The sequence below is a fragment of the Toxotes jaculatrix genome, chromosome 12 (genome assembly GCF_017976425.1).
Source record: "Toxotes jaculatrix isolate fToxJac2 chromosome 12, fToxJac2.pri, whole genome shotgun sequence".
NCBI classification, from domain to species: Eukaryota; Metazoa; Chordata; class Actinopteri; family Toxotidae; genus Toxotes; species Toxotes jaculatrix.
In genome coordinates this window covers 9,840,607-9,860,199 of record NC_054405.1, presented here as the reverse complement: position 1 = coordinate 9,860,199, position 19,593 = coordinate 9,840,607, and the positions used below count along the sequence as shown (strand labels likewise).

At 39.9% G+C, this 19,593-nt stretch overlaps 1 protein-coding gene across 1 annotated transcript in view; it reads left to right on the top strand.

Moving 5' to 3' along the window:
- sez6a (seizure related 6 homolog a) overlaps window positions 1–19,593 on the top strand; it is an 82,130-nt gene that overhangs the window by 49,837 nt on the left and 12,700 nt on the right. The window contains exons 4-9 of the mRNA XM_041051630.1: window positions 6,768–6,960; window positions 16,053–16,238; window positions 17,143–17,311; window positions 17,831–17,997; window positions 18,097–18,291; window positions 19,124–19,262. Coding sequence (XP_040907564.1) covers window positions 6,768–6,960; window positions 16,053–16,238; window positions 17,143–17,311; window positions 17,831–17,997; window positions 18,097–18,291; window positions 19,124–19,262 — 1,049 coding nt within the window. The remainder of the gene's footprint in view (window positions 1–6,767; window positions 6,961–16,052; window positions 16,239–17,142; window positions 17,312–17,830; window positions 17,998–18,096; window positions 18,292–19,123; window positions 19,263–19,593) is intronic.

The following is a 19,593-nucleotide window of genomic DNA, read 5'->3' as shown; positions in this document are numbered from 1 at the left end:
ACATCCTGCACTCCTGCTAAAAGAGAGGGTATTGTGTGGGGAGGACTGAGAATGGTTGATACATTTCAGGAGTTAGGAGCCCAGATGTGACCAATTTCTTCCACTGCCACAAAAGCTGATTGGGGAAGTGTTTCTATTTTTTGACAGATTTAAAGCAGCATCATTCAAGAAGATGGCAGAGAAGGATTGTGAGATCAATACTATATCTCTTTTTTCCATCATCCATTTTTAAACTCTTTCACCCTCCTGTTTTTTGTACTATTTTTTTTATTTCCATCCACCTCTCATTTATATGTTTTTCTATTTATTTCTATAGTTCTTCAGACTTATCTCAATCAGTTTCAGTTCCTGCAGTGAAAAAACTAAGGAAACAGGAACAAGTTAACATGACTGTAGCTTCACTTACTATACATTTGCATTTCCTAAAAAGCACCTTTTATGACTGGAAAAAGTAAAGCAGGATTTCAGTAAAATACAAACATACAATGTAATAAAGATGGTAGGGTAAAAAATTGAAAGTATCCCTGTACAGTTAGAGTTTTACAGTAAATGTAGAGCTATCCATCAAGTGAAAGAGAACACAAAGCTTTTGTTTCGTTAATTAAAGCTTATAAATATCAAACAAAGGCTCTGAGTCTCAGAGGGGAAAATTATAGCTTCCAAGTTTTTCATCCTCAAATGAGTGCATATTGTTTCAGACGATTCCAAACAAACCAAAATAAAACTTAACCAAACAACTAATGAGCTCAAGGCTGCATACGCTAAATGTGTTACCCCTAAGGTGAGGATAAAGCACTGTGGAGGTGGATCATCAGTGAAATCCCCCTTCAAGGATTGAGATGTTACAGAGTATGCCAAGTGTTTAAAGCTAACCCCAACTAGAGGGTTAACGATTGGTATTTGATGCTTCTTCTGCTACCATGCTCCTCTGACTCCAATCAATAGTCATGTTAATAAGCCGCAACAATACTTGACACACAGCCTCCTCTCAGTGCTGGTTGAATTGCCGTATTGATCCTTGCACTCTCATTTTAATTTCAGTATTTCTTACAAAAGAAGCAAAATGCTGATGGTATTGACCCTGGCTAAGAGTGGCTGATGAGGAAGGGAATTAAATTTGTTGTGTTGGTGTTCAGTGACCGCTAGTGCTCTCATCAGATTGAAAAACCACAAGAACCACAAGAAGTGTTATGAAGTTTCCACCAAAATGAAAGCCTCAGTACTTTTGTCTGAAAACCAAGAGTTCCTCTTTAAAATGCAATGGTGCCTGTAATCCTTCCTCCTCACATCTGACATACTTGAAGTGGCATATTAAAAAATAAATAAATAAATAATGCACATGTTTTTTGCCATTATGTGACTCAGGTCCCCAGCAGCACAAATGACACAGCATGTTGCAGACATGTCGCAGAGAAACTGATCCTGACTGAGTAATGGGGGCCAAGACAGGCTTGCTGCCTTTAATCAGCTTGAGATGAGGCAGAAGGAAGCCTTCATCATGTCGTGCCTTAGGGGAGTAAGGCAGGACATAAAGAAGGCCAGTTTGATCTTGATGAGCTTTTTAGGGTGTCAGGGCTTTGCTGAGATGAGTTTTCATGGGGCCTAGCCATCCTGAGAGAAATGCTTTCAGGTGACACTAATTGCTCCTCCACCCAGCTAGCTGTCATAAAGGGAGGAGACTCTGTCTGGCAGGAGGCTATGTTCTCTCCAACTCTTTCAGTGTCACGATGAGGATGGGAGAGTAAAGATGCACGCGAGAAAATGTGAAGAGTAATCAGCAATGCATGAATTTAAATCTATGCAAAAATGCCCACTGCAGCAAATAAACTGATATGTCAAAGCCCGAGAGGCACCTCAGAAAGTGAAGCTGATTTATCAGAGAGCAAGAATCTCATCTCATAAAAGTGTTTCAAATGCAGAGGGTCTTAATGTCTACTTTACTCTAAGCTTCTGGAAGGAAAAAAAAATCATATTTGAGAATTTGGTCAGTATATGGTGGTGACATTTGGTGATGTCAGGAGCACAAAATCTGCCAATGTGATGTGAGCGTCAGTGAACAACTTAGTATTGTATTCATCCACTGGCTCCAGCAAATTCTCATTAACATTCAGCCACTGCTGATTGGTAAGGATCCATTGTTTTAGACAGCATGGCAAACAAGAAATGGCCTTGGCTGCTTTATATAGAGGTGAATGTTCAATTAAGATAACGTTCATATAATGAGCAGTGGAAGACCTCTCTTTTTGTATGAATTTATCAGGAGATACACAAAAACAGCAAATGGATGTGGTGCACCAGGACTGTTCAAATGGGGAGCCTTAGATACGGGGAGATGAGGTAGGCACACGACCAGTGTGCTCCACTATATAAGCCAGTGGGTTTTATCATAGTAATGATGACACTGCAGCTGGTGAGTCCAATGGCTGTTGATTTATTGCCCCCAGCAGCAGGGTCATTTAATTTCCATGTATAGTGGGATCATTTTGATTACATACTGCTCATTTCTGCATCAGCAATGGCTCCTGTGAGTCAGTGTAAATGTTCATTGCACAGCAACGCCAGATGTTTTCAACCGTAAATTATCAGAGAAGCGGTCTCTGTGGATAGTTAACTCATTCCGTGCACTTATGGATAAATTAATAAATGAGTGAATAAAAATTACACGCCAAGAGTAAAAAGTCAAATGTATTTGACAGATCGCTTATTTCAAAGCATCTGGAGAAATCTTTTTTTTTTTTTTCTTGTCCAAATCAGATTTTTTGGGGGGAGTTTTTTTAAATTATTATTATTATTATTATTTTTTCCTTGTAAAGAGTAACTTTCTAATTGCGTGATAAAAGTTATTTAATTTATCTCATATGTGGTACTAACTATATGATAGCAGTGAATCTAGTCACAGATTAAACGCCATGCCAGGCTGCTTTCTGTTTGGATGTGATAAGATGGATCTTCACCTCTGCTCACTGTTCACTGGCATAGTTTAACACTGAAGCACACTGGAAGCTCCCTGTTCTACAACAGGTCAAGGCAAGCACAGCAAGATCAAGGTATTCGATCCTGCAAATACTGTTATCCTTTGAAAGCTTTTTTCTATGGCTTTTCCTCCATCTTTTGTGTACCAAATGCAGTTTTAGGACTGTCAATTGTACTGTGGGTTTGCAGGATGGTCTGTTCATTACAGTGGTTAGATTGAAAAGGCAGTGACTAGAGGAGAGTGTTGACCCTCTTTCCTGTTATTTTGATTGGACTCAGGAAATTTTTTTTTATTGGAACAGTGGTTGGAGAAAAAAAAGAAGGAATTCTTGAATTGAAAGAGCACCTGCCCAGAGGAAGACTTGCATCTCTTGCATTGTTTAGAGCATCTTTCATAAACTGGAAAAAAAAGAAAAGAAAAGAAAAGAAAAGAAAAGAAAAGAAAAGAAAAGAAAAGAAAAGAAAAAAAAACACTAAATAGACATTCCTTCCTCTCTCAACACACACATGGAACCACACACTGTATAGATGGCATCCTCTGATAACGTTGTGGTTGGTGCAGAAGTGTGCTTGGTCAGCCAAATCCACAGTCCCACAAATGTGTCTGCTGAGGCAGACATTCCAGCTAGGAGTTACAATAAGCCTGCTCTCATTACAGTCCAGTGGAACATGCATGTGTGTATACATATGTGCACCCACACGCATGCACGTGTGTGCAAGAAAGAGAAGGGAGAGACAGTGAGAAAGAAGTCCCTCTGGGCATTTTGCCTCAGCAGTGGACAAGATAAGGTAGTCTGATGTCTCCTGACATGGCCAATGATTCATAATTGAGGCAAGACAGCTGTTGCTGGCTGCACTGACAGGTCCCAGGGTAGATGACAGATGATAGGGCCCTCTGGGGCCAAACTATCTATCAGTCCAAATGTTCCACTGTCCACTATCTGCTCACCTGTCCTTCACAAGCCTCCCTGGTAAATGTAAACCAAGTTGTCACAGACCAACAATCTGTTTGACCTCAATGAATATAATAAGCTGTTGCAATATAGCAGGCCGCGTCCCAAACTAAGGTAGGCCCAGTACCATAAATACCTGCACAATCAGGTGTTCACTGTATAGACATTAAACACTGGTGTTTTAAAACGTGTAGTTAGCTGGTATGCTTTGTGGTGTTTCATTGGATTGTCTGACACGGTTGGCCGTGTCATTTTTTTTTTCTTCTGCAAACTGCATTCAGGTTAACACTAACAGCAGTATGAAACAATGACAATGAAAACAACAACAACAACAACTACTACACCCACCACTAACTTATTAAGTAACTTGTTATGCATGCATTCACTTGCCACATGTTTCTCCATTGGTCCAAGTGGAAGAGTAACTTCTTTGTTATGAAAGAAAAGTAATGTTTGATGTTCTTTAACGTTACATAAAATCATTGTGGTGCACTACACAAGCCTTACACCAGTTACACAGTTTTAGAGAGCATGGCATTTTACTTTGCTCCCTGATGTTTTTGTGGAGAGATGGTTGACTAAAATATGTATGAACCACAGTGGAATATCAGCCATCACCAGTTTTACACAATGGTGGAGCTCATAGAAACACATCACTTGAAAATAATTTGAAATCGTTGAGAGACAGAAAATTATTGTCTGAGATCTGTTTTTACTTGATCCAAATTCCCCCCAAAATTTGAACCTATATTTAACCTTACTTTACATGCTGTAGGTCCAAAATCTTTCTAAAATTCCTATTCTCTAAAAATGTTTCAAGTTTAGTCGACATTGTGCAAGCCTGCAATGCAAACAATTAACAATCAATCACTATACAATCAATTATGGATGTAATTTAGAGTCGAGTCTCCGCAGTCTACATTTGTCAGACAATCAAGTTAAACCCATGGTTAGTGAAATCACAGTTCCTTATTCTTTGAATAGATGAATATGAACATTAAATTGAAGGAGAATTACTGTTCTGTACCATGGTGTGAATTATGAAGTTACAAAATGAGCAAGTACCCGAAGTAACCTGATTTGCAAAACATCTAAGCCCTCCGTATTAACTCAGAGACAAAAAGGCAGAAGTGGAAAAAACAGAACTCTGCCTAAGGCTTTGTCATTGCCGCTGCCCTTGAGAAACTGAGAAACAGGGATTCTAAAATCATGTGACGTTCCTTTATTACTCACTGTGACACTGCTGTTTGAGGCTCCTACAACAACTAAAATAACTAAGCTGCAATGACAATATGCAGTTTTTGTATTTGAAAAACAGAGAAATTATTTTGTCACACATACGCATCATAGGAAAATCAAAATGCTGTTTGATTATTTGAGCAGCTGTTTGACTGCACTCTGAGTTTGTCTGAAAACCTACGGAGTGTTGCTGTGTTTAATTCCGGTTGTGATAAAAATCAAATCAAGTGGCCGACCTCGTGGATCATTCTGGAAGAAGTCACCTCCAAGCTCCGACTCAGAGTGTCCATTAGCCTCTCTGTGCTCATTGTCAGCTCCCCTTCGACTGAGTGACAGTCAACGTGACCAAATTCATTTTGCTGCCACTGTTGTGCAATGTGCTCTTCCTGCCCACTGTTTCAGCTTTTCCAGGCTGTTGCACAAACACTCCGGCACACATATTACCTCAGGGACAGCGGCCTATGGAGGGCAACCCTTTTTCTGCCTCATGGCATACCTGAGACCTGAGCCCACTTCCTATGACAGCATCAGCTTTCAGAGCACAACATGAATTACACTGCTGGCTAAAATGGATGTGGTCGAATTAGCTTTGATGGTGCACTTGCCTTTCAAGACAGGAGCTGGGTCCATTTTGGATCTGGTTGCAAGACTCACTAGGCCTGTTGTTGTGTTTTATATTGTTTTATTTCCACTCCACTAGTCAGTTATTAATTAGAACAGATCAATGTACAAAACATTTGGCTTCTTGTTCAGTTATTTGAATGTCATTCCTTAAGTCTTAGCTCCAAAAGTTTCATGTTTCACAGACTTACTGAAAACTTCATTATCCCACTGAGTGCAATTAAAAAACACACACACACCCTCCAAAGCCTATTCAATGATTTGGTTTCAAAATTTTCAAAGGATTTGGACTTAGATTTAATGAATGTCACTAATTCTATTCTATACTACCTTACAAAAACAAGTGAAGGTGAAAACTTTTTTTATTTTTAAGATATGACCTGCTACTGAATTAACATACTTCTTTTATGGTTCTGTGGGGAATTAATCTGATGTGGCTCCAAAATATGTCAGCACTCCATTATCCAGACAAGTTAACTACACACAATCCTCCTGAGGTTCCTTTACCAGATTTAGCTGCAGATGCTGTTCAGACCTGTTGAAGACATAAAGCATTTCTGTCAGAGCAGCTTACAGGCGGAAGGAGAGCACAGAAAGAAGAGATGAGTCAATCGTGCAACAAACCAGAGTTGAATGACCCAGAATTATACAATTGCACTACACTAAAACATGTCTACAGTCTGGGAGAAGGTTAACAAAGAAATGACCAAACATATCCCTGTGCAACTGTGTTGGTAGACAACTGAGCAAAGGCCTTTTCAAAGAGTGGATAGAAATGAATATGCTCATTCTTACAGTGCTAAAAATACAGTGCACTGACTGTTACCTTTGATTTGTTGTGCAATGTGTTACTTTAAGAACCTTTGCAAAGCATAACTCAGTCAGTGAACCGTTAGCTAGCATGACATTTTACATGATGCTAAGAGGTGCAGCAATAAAAGCCTGTGTGTGATCATATGGCATGGTCTCTTTACAATTTAGGTGCTAAATGTGAGTGTGCTGGAGGGAGAGCAGGTGACCGTGGAGGATACCGGTGGTCGGGAACCTTTCATCCTTGCCAATGAGTCAGTCTTGATGAGGGGCCTCATACTACGCAGCTGGAGCAACCAGATCTCCATCCGTTATCGTAGCGATCAACAGCACAACTCCGGATTCCTCCTGCTGCATTACCAAGGTGAGTCAGTTCCATGCTAACTGTGCCGTCAGCTTATTCACAGCACAGTGTGTGTCAGTCCAACAACTCCTCAGTTTAGTATTGGTTTGAAATTGTATGAACATTAAATATAATTGACATAGTGGCAAAAAAAAAAAATACGAAAAAAAACAAGCTTCAACCAGCCTCTTTAGGCTGACAGCTCTCATCAGTCATTGTATTTATTCTCAGCAGTGGTTGCATTTGGTCAAAACAGCCAAAAGAACAAAAAGGTACTTTGGGTTGTGAGACAACCTTTATTTACAGAAATGCATGCAAGCAGGGATTCTTCTGCTTCAGTGCTTATCATGTTGCCACAATCGCCCAGCAGGATGAGGAGGCGATACAAAGAACTGACTGCTTACTGCGTAGAGTAAATGTACTCATGCACACTTTACATAAAAAAAAGTAGGAACAAGGTCTCATTCTTAGGCAGCACTCAGTCCAAAAAAACTGAATGGTTTGCTTCCTGTAAGTACAGTACAGAGACCACAGTTATATTTAGATGTCACATGTCCCATGGTGTGTATAGGATTATTTCTCTCCTCCTCTTAGACTACTGATGTTCTCAGAAGAGACTAACATGCTCTGCACAGTGTGTGGCAACAGTCGCCCTGCTGAGTTACCAAGTAGGTTGGAAGTTGGCAGGAGACAAGATGGCTCGCTGTTCAAATTTACATATTCAAGATAGTTTTGTGAGCACTTCATCCCATTGACCTTTGCAGAGATTAAAACTACACAAAACAAATTATTAAATCCAATCAAATTGCGACTACAATAGTGTGAGGCAGCAGCAACAGCAAACCCTGTCAGTAGAAATAGTTACTGTGTGCTGTTGGTGTGTATGATGGCCCCATAAATTCCTCCCTCTCTCGCTTGTTTTGTGCGTGACATTGATCTTCCATGTCCGCAACAATGTCTGTTTATCTTAGCAATCACACAAAGTGGCCACCAATTACATGCCCCATCGATTCGAGCTGATGGCGGAAGCTGGTGGACAAAACATTCATTCCACCACATTACTATGGCACTTTCATCAGCTCGAAAATGAAAGCGACCATCAAAACAGTGCAGCCGACGTGAGATAAATCAGCTCATCCCTGTTGGATGTGTGAATATCAGTGTGTGGTCAGGCTGAATGATGACAGCGAGGGGTCAGTAGGGATCATACGGGGTGATGCATAGATGAGGACAGATGGTGACAAGTAGCTGAAATATATTACCCTGTCAGGTGTACTTTTCTCCTTCACTTCTCCTCTTTGCATTTTAGTAAATATTTTTCTGGATAATTTTATGGGAAATTATTTTCCAGATTTATTGATATATGTATGTGGACACTCTTTTGTATTTTTAAAAGACCAATTCATCTATCCATCCATGCCACATTTACCATTAAAGAAATCCAGTGGTCTCACTGAACCACGCACCTGACACTCAGTATAGTCTGCAGGCAGACTCAGTGGGGACACCATATTGTTTATTTTATGACCTAAGTGGCAATTGCTCACACCACTTTGTGAAGGTATAACCAGTGTATTCTGCATAGATTTAGGTATGTTTGTACTCAGCACCAGTTACATTCTTGTTTATCATCTAAAGAAAATATGTAATGCTAAAAGTTGTAATGATCAACACTTTGGATGATAATAAAGTGAAACTAAGGATGTCCTGAGCTGATCAAGACATCATAAAATGTGGTCAGGACATCCATGAGTGAAAGTCCGAGACTGGTAATAACTGTAACATGGTACAGGAAATGACAGACTACAATTTGTTGTTGTTTCTGAAAACAAAATTATGATAAAAATCATCAAAATCAGGTTTCTTATGTTCTTATGTTCCATATCATATCCCAAATATGTGCTTAAAACCAGAAACACTCAGTCAGGGCAGGGACAACAGTGTGCATGAAAATATATCCATCAACAAATTAGGGTATCAGTTCTTTTAGGATTACGTCCCTGGGTCGCTCAGAAATCATCTTAACATGGACCAGCTCCATATAGATTTATATAATGTCGTGTTCTTTCCTGTCGTGTCTAATGCTACAGTAGATGTTCCTGGGCACTTCATGATATCAGTTGTTACTACTCCATAAACCCTTATATAAAAACACTTTCATCTCAACAACTTTGTGTGTTGTAATTGTCAGCAATAGAAGGGTATAAAAAAAATAAAGAAGATTAAAAGTGGGGAGTTAGTTGCCCCACCAAACGACCAATTTGATTTGGAAGTTGATGGGACAAATTTAGTTACACTAATGAGGAAAAAAAGGGCAATGAGCAGATTTCTTGAAGACTGGACATATTGGAAACTCAGAAGATATTTCAATTTGTGTTCCTCCCCTTGGTAAGCAGAGTATCACCTTGTCCTTTATAATGGGCTGTGAGATATGTGATTGGACAAGCGTGGAGAAGGAGACAGAACGGTGAAGAGATGGCTCTCAGCTCAGGGTAATTAATATCTGCTGCAGCGTTGGCTCTGCCTGTGGTGGCAGACTGATGGATGCCTCTATAAGGGCAGCAGTGAGCCTGACGCTTGGAACATGATGTGTTTTACTGTTTATATGTAGAGAGTGGAACGTCGGTGTGTGGAACTGAAGAGGGGCACATCACTTCCCTTGTACACCCTTATCTTTTTCTCAAGACACTCACATTTGGAACAGAAAGTATTAATGTCTCCATTGTCCAATTAACAATAATGTCCACAGGCAGCCACTGCAGCTACAATATATTTTTAATAATTCATGTGTGGAGCTAACAACATAAAAACAGGAATTAGTGCATCCTGAGTGTAAACAGCCATTATGCATAGAGTCAGTATTATTCACTGGTGAAACACTATTCATAAGTTTAGCATATACAGGTTTTTCTTCTTCACAGCTCACTAAAAAAAAAAAAAATCAGAATTACAATCTGTAACTTTAACTTTATAAATCGAAAAAGTGAACACTACAACAAATAATTGTATGTATTTATTTATTTATTTATCACTGTTACACCTATACACATAATACACATACAGATGACATCAACAAAGAGCTGTTTACTGGTTCAAATTAATAAGAGTGTGGATCAAGAAATGCAGATTATAGAAATTAGCACACATTCTTTTAAACATTTTGGAACAGATTCATGCAGCTATTCTCCCTGCAAGTACATTGACAGCATTTTAATTACTGATACAAATATTTATGGTTGTATGCAGGTCTGCAATATAAAAACCTATAAACTAGCTATTTCATAACAAAGATTGGCTGCAATTTTAACTCCTAAAACTGAACTACTGTGCTACAATGCATGCAAGTTTATTGAAAGGATACTTCATTAAAACCGAAAGCATAACAATGGGTTAATTATAGCACTCACATTTGCAATATGAGTTTTGGCAAAAAGTTTAATTCTACCAGTAAAAGCTATTCTGACTTTTTTTTTTAGACAGAGGGGTCAAGGAACACTGCCATTTAGTTCAAAAGGAAAATCATTTGTATGCATGAGCATTGTGGGTACGAATAATTAAATGTAACCCTGCTCATGCAGATGTGGACAACCCAAGACCCATTTTGCTCCTAATTAGGAATTGCCTCATTTTAAAATTGCAGTTAAATTATGATGGAAATGAACCACAGTCCCTCTTTTCCACTTAATGAGATAATTGTTATCATCACATCTGATCTCTTAACATCTATGGGTTAGCTTGAATTGTCATTTCAGGATTTTGTGAAATATATAGCCCATACTCTATGGCATTGCCAACGGCAGTGATGTTTTACAGAAATTATTGATTTTCTGTAACTAATAAGCCAAGTTGACAAGTGAGGTGGCCAGAGAGCCTCTGCCACTGGCAGTGATCCACCATTTGCCACAATTTCTCACTAGCATTGATGAGATGCCGCCTCTAGTACAAAGTTATTTCTCTTTAATAGACTTTATTGAGTAAATGACCATTAAAATCGAGTTTTTAACCCAACCACATAAATATCAATAGGCCATATCATGGCAGAACATTGGTCTGGCTTTCTACAACTGGATCCCTTTCCCTGAGACAACACTATTGATCTTTCTGTAAAAGGTAATGCTTTGGTGCACAGCCAGGATGTGAGGCTTGGATACAGTGACAGTCACACTCTCCCACAAGTCACCTGCTAACTGCAGGACTGCTGTCATATCAGTGCATCTAAACCAACAGATAACTAGATATAACTAGTCATCAGTGCAGGAATCTTTCTCTGTGGAAACACATTTTACTCTCTAAATGTCGATGCAAGACATAGTAGATAATATTCTCCCCATATACTGGCATTAAATATAATAACAATCAAACCTACTTTTCATTATTTGTGTTCAGTTTCCTGCCACCCTATTTCATTATCTCCTGCCCTCACCTTTCCAAGTTTGATCCTATTCCAGCTCTCTACCGGAAGGGATTCCGGCAACACTTGAAATATAACAGTGCAACAGTTAATTAGGCCTAAATTGAAATGCATTTTGTTTGTTTTTCTAAATACCGCAGATAACTTGCTATTACTGGCTTCCTCACCTCATCTATTGTGGTCTAGTCAACAATATTTGTCCATTATTGGTTGAAGAGCAGCATTCTCAATTGGAAGTACTCTGGCAAATGAAAAATGTGCATATGGCAGAATAAGGCTCATTAATGGCAGAAGTGTGTGAATGAATGCAGGAGGTGCACCAAATGTTCTTTCAGGAAATGTTGACTCTCTTTAAATAATTTCCAAATGTTGATCTTTAGCAGCTGTTGACAGAGGGCTGAAAAAACTGCAACTCATTATTGAATCCAAAATATATCTTCATGGTTCCATATTTTAAATAAGGACACAAAATGCTTGAATATCAGAAAGGTGAGAAAGGGCAGGAAGCAATATAAACAGAAACAATAAAATGAGGAAAAATCCATTGCTGGTGCACAGATAAGAGAGGAGGAAAAAGAATGAAAGTAAGACAGGATGTGTTCCTCCTGAATTGTGAACAAGTACTGTGAAATGACAGAAATAAACTGGAAAAAAAAAATAACAGAAAAAAATTTATCTCATGTTCAGGTGCCTTGTCATTACATATTGGTTGTGACAAGCTTTCTAACTTTAAAAAATGCGCCATTTAAATCCCCAAGGTTTTCAGCTAGTTTTTCCTCATTGTAATCTTTTACAGGACATCCTTTTCAACAGAATATTTAATCAAAGTAACAATAGGTTACAGCATACTCCAGCATTTATGTCAGCAGTGTCTCATTGTTTTGGCCTGTGATACTCTGCCTCACCTAAATAGTGAAGATAGAATTTTTGGTCTAAAATTTGATCTGAAATGTCAGTCCAAACTTCTTATGAATCTCAGGGTTTACCTGCATCACCAATGTGACCATTTCCTCTCCTCTACAAGGAAACAATAATTAAAGACATATGCTCCACATTTGTTTCCTGTGGCCCTACAGTACCATCAGCTAATCTTCCTGGCTGCCTGCACCGTGGATCTATTATTTGTAATGGTAAAACAATCAGACTTTATGGCCCAGCACCACATCTACTGGAATGGAGGCAGTATACGTAATTTAATACTTCAGGAATTGGCTCTGCAATTTTTGCCTCTGGCTCTCCCACTGCATGCTCAATAGGGATGTAAATGCTGCTATGATAATGGTAATAACTAGGTTCATTGGAGCTAGTGATAAACTGTGAATTGAATGGATGACCCAAGGGCAGCGTACCTCGTCCCTGTGGCTCACTGATTTACTGCAAAAGAAAGGCCTGTTTCATTATGGTGGAAACCAGTGGCTTGTATAAAAGAAAAACCTAAGTCAGTAGATTAAAACATGGTCGATGGGGGGCAGTTTCACAAGCCTTTATGGCCATTATGCATTTAGGCCCATTTTCCCTTGAGTTCAAATTCAAAGATTGATAGAATGACATATTTGAATATCCAATTTACCTTCAAGGTAATACAAGAAACATCAGTAAAGTGTTGCTTTTCATCTATAGATGGCTGGCTAGAATGAAAACACTTCAAATTCAACTTGCTGCAGAGTTTCCAATCCTTTCTGTGCTGTTTAACCTCCACTTGCTCAACATCTGTGCATGCAAAGACCTCCGAACTCAAAAATAGAGTATTCACATGGGTGGACCAAAGAGCCTGTCCATCAGGTGTCAGCTTTTGCTTTCCACATGCTGTTGCAGTTTCAGCTCTAAACTTATGATGTTAAGAGGATGGGCTTTTAGCTCTTTTATATAGGGACCTGTGTCACAATCTATTCACAAATGTTGGAGTTGGTGTTTACTTTAAGGGGACAATTTAGATTGGGTCAGGCATACTATAAACAAACTAAAAATAGACCCAATTGCTTTGTGACTTTTCAATTTCCTCAGCAAATATTAACATGAAATGCTGATAAGATGTTGCCATTTCTTCTTTATTGATTCATACATATAGAAGTGCATCTAGCAGTGATTTATGATGCAGTTCAATTGGATAAGAATCAAGCAATGACAGCTGACTGTAAGAAAAGAGATTTTTCTTTTCACAGGCTCACAGCAAATACCCTTTTAACTATGCAGCTGAAAGTAGTCCACATTTTAATTCTGTAAACATCAAATAAGCTTAATCATATTTACATAAGTAGATTAAGGTGTTTACCCTACATGGCCTATGCCCGATTATTATCATAATTGCTTTTAAGACTGCAAATATGATTTCCATACAGACAGGTCTTCCAGTTGCCCTTTTCCTTGTTGTTTTCTTCTTCTGTTAACTCTTATTTAGGCTTTGCATGCACTCCATTAAGCTGAAACACGACATGCTACTTGCAAAGTTGGAGTAAAGTTGCAGCTTTCAAAAGGTTTCTGTTATTTTGCTGCTGCACAATCACACTGTTATTGCATAGTGGGTCCAATTATGTTGCTTGTTATGTTGTCCACACATTTCCAGAAGTTTTAAAGTTTTAGTCTGGTCATTAAAGTGCCTACACTAATGAGGTAGAACAGTGTGGTTATTAGACAGGAAGAGAAGGTTGTTTAATAGCTTCTATTACAGACTTGGTTAGTTCACTCCATTATCCATGTGAACTCCATCCTATCCTACACCATTTATTTAAAACAGGGACAGGACAACAATGCAAAGCAAGTCCAGGAACATTGATCTTACCCTGCTGGAATCACCACTCTTTGACAACCACTACAGAGGCAATTTCTCTTCCAGCTATCAACTATCACAATACAGACCCATTATGATGTTCAGCTGATCTGCAACATTTCCATTTGACAAAGTATTTGCAGGGGCTTTACACCGAACCATACGGTGATATTAATTACTGTTTTGCTGCAAACATGTCTTTGCACATTTGCATATTTTATGTACTGGTAAACTGCAATTAATTAGGAGCTGAAGTGTTTACAAACAAAGTTGAGGGTTGGTTATGAAGCAGCTGTGTGTGTGTGTGTGTGTGTACACCTGATTTATCTGCACAAATAATGGAAAAAAATGTATATGGGGTGCTGAGCAATGGTTTGGAGGAGAGACAAAATGGTCAACAATGCAACAAAACAGCACAGGTATATACAATGCAGGACACAGAGGATTATGTTGTGGAGCCAGTTAGCATCGTTGTCTGCTCATTTTGATGTGAATTGCACTTTTGTTCTTAATGAAACATTGAGTCCTGGGAAATTATGTGTCTAATACGGGCATCACAGGTTACACATTGGACAAACCATAGCAACAAGCATTACCTTTACTCATTTGGCAGACACTTTTATCCAAAGCGACTTACAAGTGAGGGACAACACTAAAGCGTCAGTACAGTAGGAGACCTTGAGGTGAGTACAAAGCACTATTCAGTAAGATAAAATGCAAGGAGATCAAGCAAAGAAGTGCACTGAAAGTGCACAGTAAGTGCTAGTTAAGCATGTCAGGGTGTTAGAGGTGTTAGGAGAGCACATGCTCTCATAGATTCTTGAAGATAGAGAGGAATGCCCCTAGTCTGATAACAGTTGATAGCTCGTTCCACTGTCGGGGAACCACAAATGAGGACAGTCAGGACTGTGATTGCCTTGTGTGCGGGGATGGCAATGTCAGACATTCTTGGGGGAAACACAGTGGCCGAGAAGGAGCATAAGCTTGTATGACTGAGATGGGTGCAAACCAAGAAGTCACTGTGTTAGAAAGCATTAGTGACCTGAATTTGATTCAGCTGGTCTTGGGTATCAAGTGGAGGTCCATGAGCAGCAGAGTGACATACGCTCTTCTAGCCTGATTGAAAACCAGATGTGCCACCACATTCTGGACCTATAGGGATTTCATTGTGTGTGAAAGGAGGCTTGCTAGAAGGACACTGCAGTAGTCAAGGCAAAAGATAACCATGACCTTTACCAAGAGTCGAGTCGCGTACTGACTCAGGTAAAGCCTGTTCTTTCTTATGTTGTGTTGTGCAAAGAGGCACAATTGGATGACTGATGCAATATGGTCAGAGAAGGATAGCTGCTCAAACATGACACCCAGGTATCTGCTTCACATAGAGGCAGTTTTGGTGTTGATATTGTGATGGGGAGATTGACTGGCTAGGAGGCCTAAGAGTTCCGTCTTAGAGAGGTTTAGTTGAAGGTGGCTTTCCTTCATCCATGTGAATATCTCTGAGAGACAAGCCACGATCTATTCCAAGACCGTGGGGTCATCTGGCAGGAATGACAGGTACAGTTGGGTGTCGTCTGTGTAGCAGTGATATGAGAAGCCATGCGAACGGATCATTAGACCCAAGGAGGTGGTGTATATTGCAAAGAGATAGGATCCCAACACTGAGCCTTGCGGCAGCTCAGGGGGAAGGGGATTGGATAAGGATATGTGACCTTGCCATGACATGAGGAACACCCAATTAATATACTTTAATGTCATTACTAAGACAACCACAGGAGCACATTCACACAGTATAGCATATTTCATTTTCAGATGTGTAGGCTACTTATATGTAATTAGTTATTACAAGAGTGGTTATAGCCAAAACTAAAAAAATAAAATAAAATAAAAATATTCTCCTTTGTGTTCTCTCTTTGTCTCTAATTCTTTCCTCTGTAGCCTTTGTACTGAGTTGTTCATTCCCTAAAGAGCCTGCTGGTGGAGAAGTTTCAGTGACACACCTCCATCCTGGAGGAGAAGCCTACTTCCGCTGTTTCACCGGCTATAAGTTGCAAGGCCCCAAAATGCTCACCTGTCGCAATGCAACTACACCTTACTGGAGTGGAAAGGAGCCCCAGTGTATGGGTAAGACAAACCGGTTCATTGCCGGACCACGTTCACACGCTCATTAATACTGGAAACAGTTCAGGGCAAAGTAGCGACAGAACAGTTCAAATTGTAATTATACAAAACTAAAGCTCTATAACTGTAGGTTTCCTCATACCTTGAGGTTGAGGAATGTTGGCTATGTTTTTTTTTCCGTCATTTTCCTTCCAGCAGTTAACACCAACTGGTGGGCAGACTTCTATAACTCATTTGTAGTGAAATTTGTACAGACATATTTCAAGAAACTCTGAAATTGTTATGGAGCAAATGTAAAAATCGGAAAAACATTTTTTCAAAATTGAAATGATGTACAAAATACTACCATCTCAAAAACTGGAGATATTTGCAGTCCTTTTTCTCTTCAGCTTTCCTCTAGAATACAGGTGATTTTGATTAACGAAAGCTTTCACCGGGTTGTCTCCTACTGAGTTGATTACTTACACTCCCAGGCCAAATGAGTGTGTTTGCATGTGATTAGCAGCACAGGGAGCTATTCTTTGGAGACGGGGCAAAACAAGGCCATTGGACCTGCTGCCTTAATTAGAACTGGGCTGCATGACTATCCTTCTCCTGCTGGTAAAGGCTCATCTGCCAGTTCCAGCGTTTCTCTGTGCCTGCCTGCAGCTGCTCTGAACTGATAGTGTTACTGCTGCTGTTATGCTGTTCTCTTTACAAGTCCATCACACACAGTCACACACTCTTAGACCCAGGTGAGCAGCCAAATGTAGCCCAGCCACAGTCCACTGGATATTGATCATATCTATGCTCAGACAGGGACTTTTCTCCAAAACCCCTGCTGTAGCTGGTGTCATTACTTTTTCCCTCATCTAGTCCTACCCTCCAACTCTTTGTCTTCTTCCTCTTATTCTTTCTTCCTGTATAGCATCCTGTGGGGGAATGATAAAAAATGCTACATACGGACGTATTGTCTCTCCTGGTTTCCCTGGCAACTACAGCAACAATCTGACATGCCACTGGGTCCTGGAGGTCCCTGAAGGCTACCGGCTTCACATTCACTTTGAGAAGGTGGCCCTGGCAGAAGACGATGACAGGTGCATAATGTTAAAATCACATTAAGAGTAAGAGTGTGTGTGCACTTTTGTGTCTGTGTCTTCAGCTAATAAATGTACCGGGGCTTTAAACTCATTTCTGAATAACAGTATGCTCGTGGATAGAACATTAAAACTCTCAAAGGCTATAAATAACCAAAATCTTAAGGGAGTGACAGATGGATTTGAAAGGACCCTTTATCATTATAATCCTTTAACAGTGTTCTATCAAGCGAATGAATTGAAGGGACTACAGAAGGTAGTGAGAGGTAGGAAATGGCAATTGCATTACATTTTTCTTCACTGATCCACATGGCTATCGTCACACATGGCCATTCACCTCATTACCAAGTGGTGAAGAATGTTATCACAAAGTTATTACAGCCACCATTGGAACAGTGAGCAGATCTCAGATAGATTGCAACTTCCTTTACGCTTCTTTTACCTTTCAAGGCTCACTTATGGCTCTTTTAATCTGTCTTCCTTCTGTGTGTGTGTGTGTGTTCTTTTTTTTTTCTTTAGGCTGCTTATTAAGAATGGCAACAACATAGACTCTCCCCCTGTGTACGACTCCTATGAGGTAGAGTATTTGCCCAATGAGGGTGTGCTCAGTACTGGACGCTACCTGTTTATAGAGTTCACCACAGACGGGACAGTAACTTCCACTGGTGCAGCCATCAGATACGAAGGCACGTAGATTATGCAGAGTTTGCCAACATACAAACCGTACACTGTACTTGTCACTTATTTTTAAATGCAATACATTAACACAATTCTTGTGTCCACAGCTTTTGCGAAAGGTACATGCTATGAGCCCTTCGTGAAATACGGCAACTTCAGCAGCAGCGACTCCACTTACAGTGTGGGTGCAGTTGTTGAATTCTCATGTGACCCTGGCTACACACTAGAGCAAGGCTCCGTAGTGATTGAGTGTGTGGATGCACAAAACCCACAGTGGAATGAGACTGAGCCAGCCTGTAGGGGTGAGTCAACTGATTTCATCTGCTTGAGTAATAGTGCAACATTAAATCTTTTTAAAAAGAAAAAAAAAAATGCTTCCTCTGGAGAAGAAGTTGGAGCCAGATACGACTGGCCTAAGGACCCGAGGCTTTCATTGTCTACTTGATCAGTGCGGGGGTTAGTGAAGTCTTTTTATTCAAATATTAAATACCACTGGCAGTTAACTATATCTTCCTAAGCTGCTTTCCTCTGATCCATGATAAATTTCCTCTTAAAACTGTAACAATGATTTACTTTGTATTTGCAGGGCAGATTTTAGAAGTGCTTAAGATTAAAGACATACAATAGTTGGCCAAAGATGAACACTGACACATTGCAAAGACTATGCACCAAACTAAACAGTGTTCCACCCCTGAGCCCTTCCCACACACACACACACACACGACGGGCTGACCTCACTCCCAGTCTTTGTTGTCGAGCATAGTCATTCTGCCACACAGTGAAATTGAAAAGCTCTCTAGTAAAGCTAGATATGAGCAAATTTAATTTGTGCTCTTGTGGGTCATGGTCACCAGGCGGTTCAGTGGTAGTATGCAGTTTTCATGTCAAGGTTTTATTAAGCATTAAGACTGCGGTTCCATCCTATGAAGTCACATAGTAGTTCATATATCAGTATTTTTGGTCATGTGTGTCACTAACTTACCTGCACATAAGAAATTGTGATGATGTGATATTTACTTTGCTTTCTAATTTACATATTAAATTTATTGTGATCTTGATTTTCTGAGTCTTGAAATCTGTTACAGTGCATTTATATATTTCACAGCATCAACCTGAGGTGTTTGTGTGTTGCAGCTGTGTGCAGCGGGGAGATCACAGACTCTGCTGGTGTGGTGTTGTCTCCTAATTGGCCTGAGGCCTATGACAAAGGGCAGGACTGCATCTGGGGTATCCATGTGGAAGAGGACAAGAGGATCATGCTTGATATCCAAGTGTAAGACTGGAAATTCACACAGAGAGGGTCAGGGAGGAGGTCAGATTGACCTCAAGATGTTAAACACTCCATCTCCTGACACAAACACACGTGCTCTTGCTTTCTTTCTCATCTTTTCTCTCAGTCACATAGACATTCTATGACATGCACACGGGGAAGGCTTTCTGTGGTTGCAGCCACTAATTAGATTTTTTTTTTTCCCCCCCATTCGCTACATTAAGAATTCTGTGTAGCTTCCAGCTCACTCTCTGACCAGATTAGCCAGTAAGCCTCCCTGCTCCCACTTCCCTGGTGTGTGTCTCAGAGTTGGCTTTGAAATGAATATGCTCTG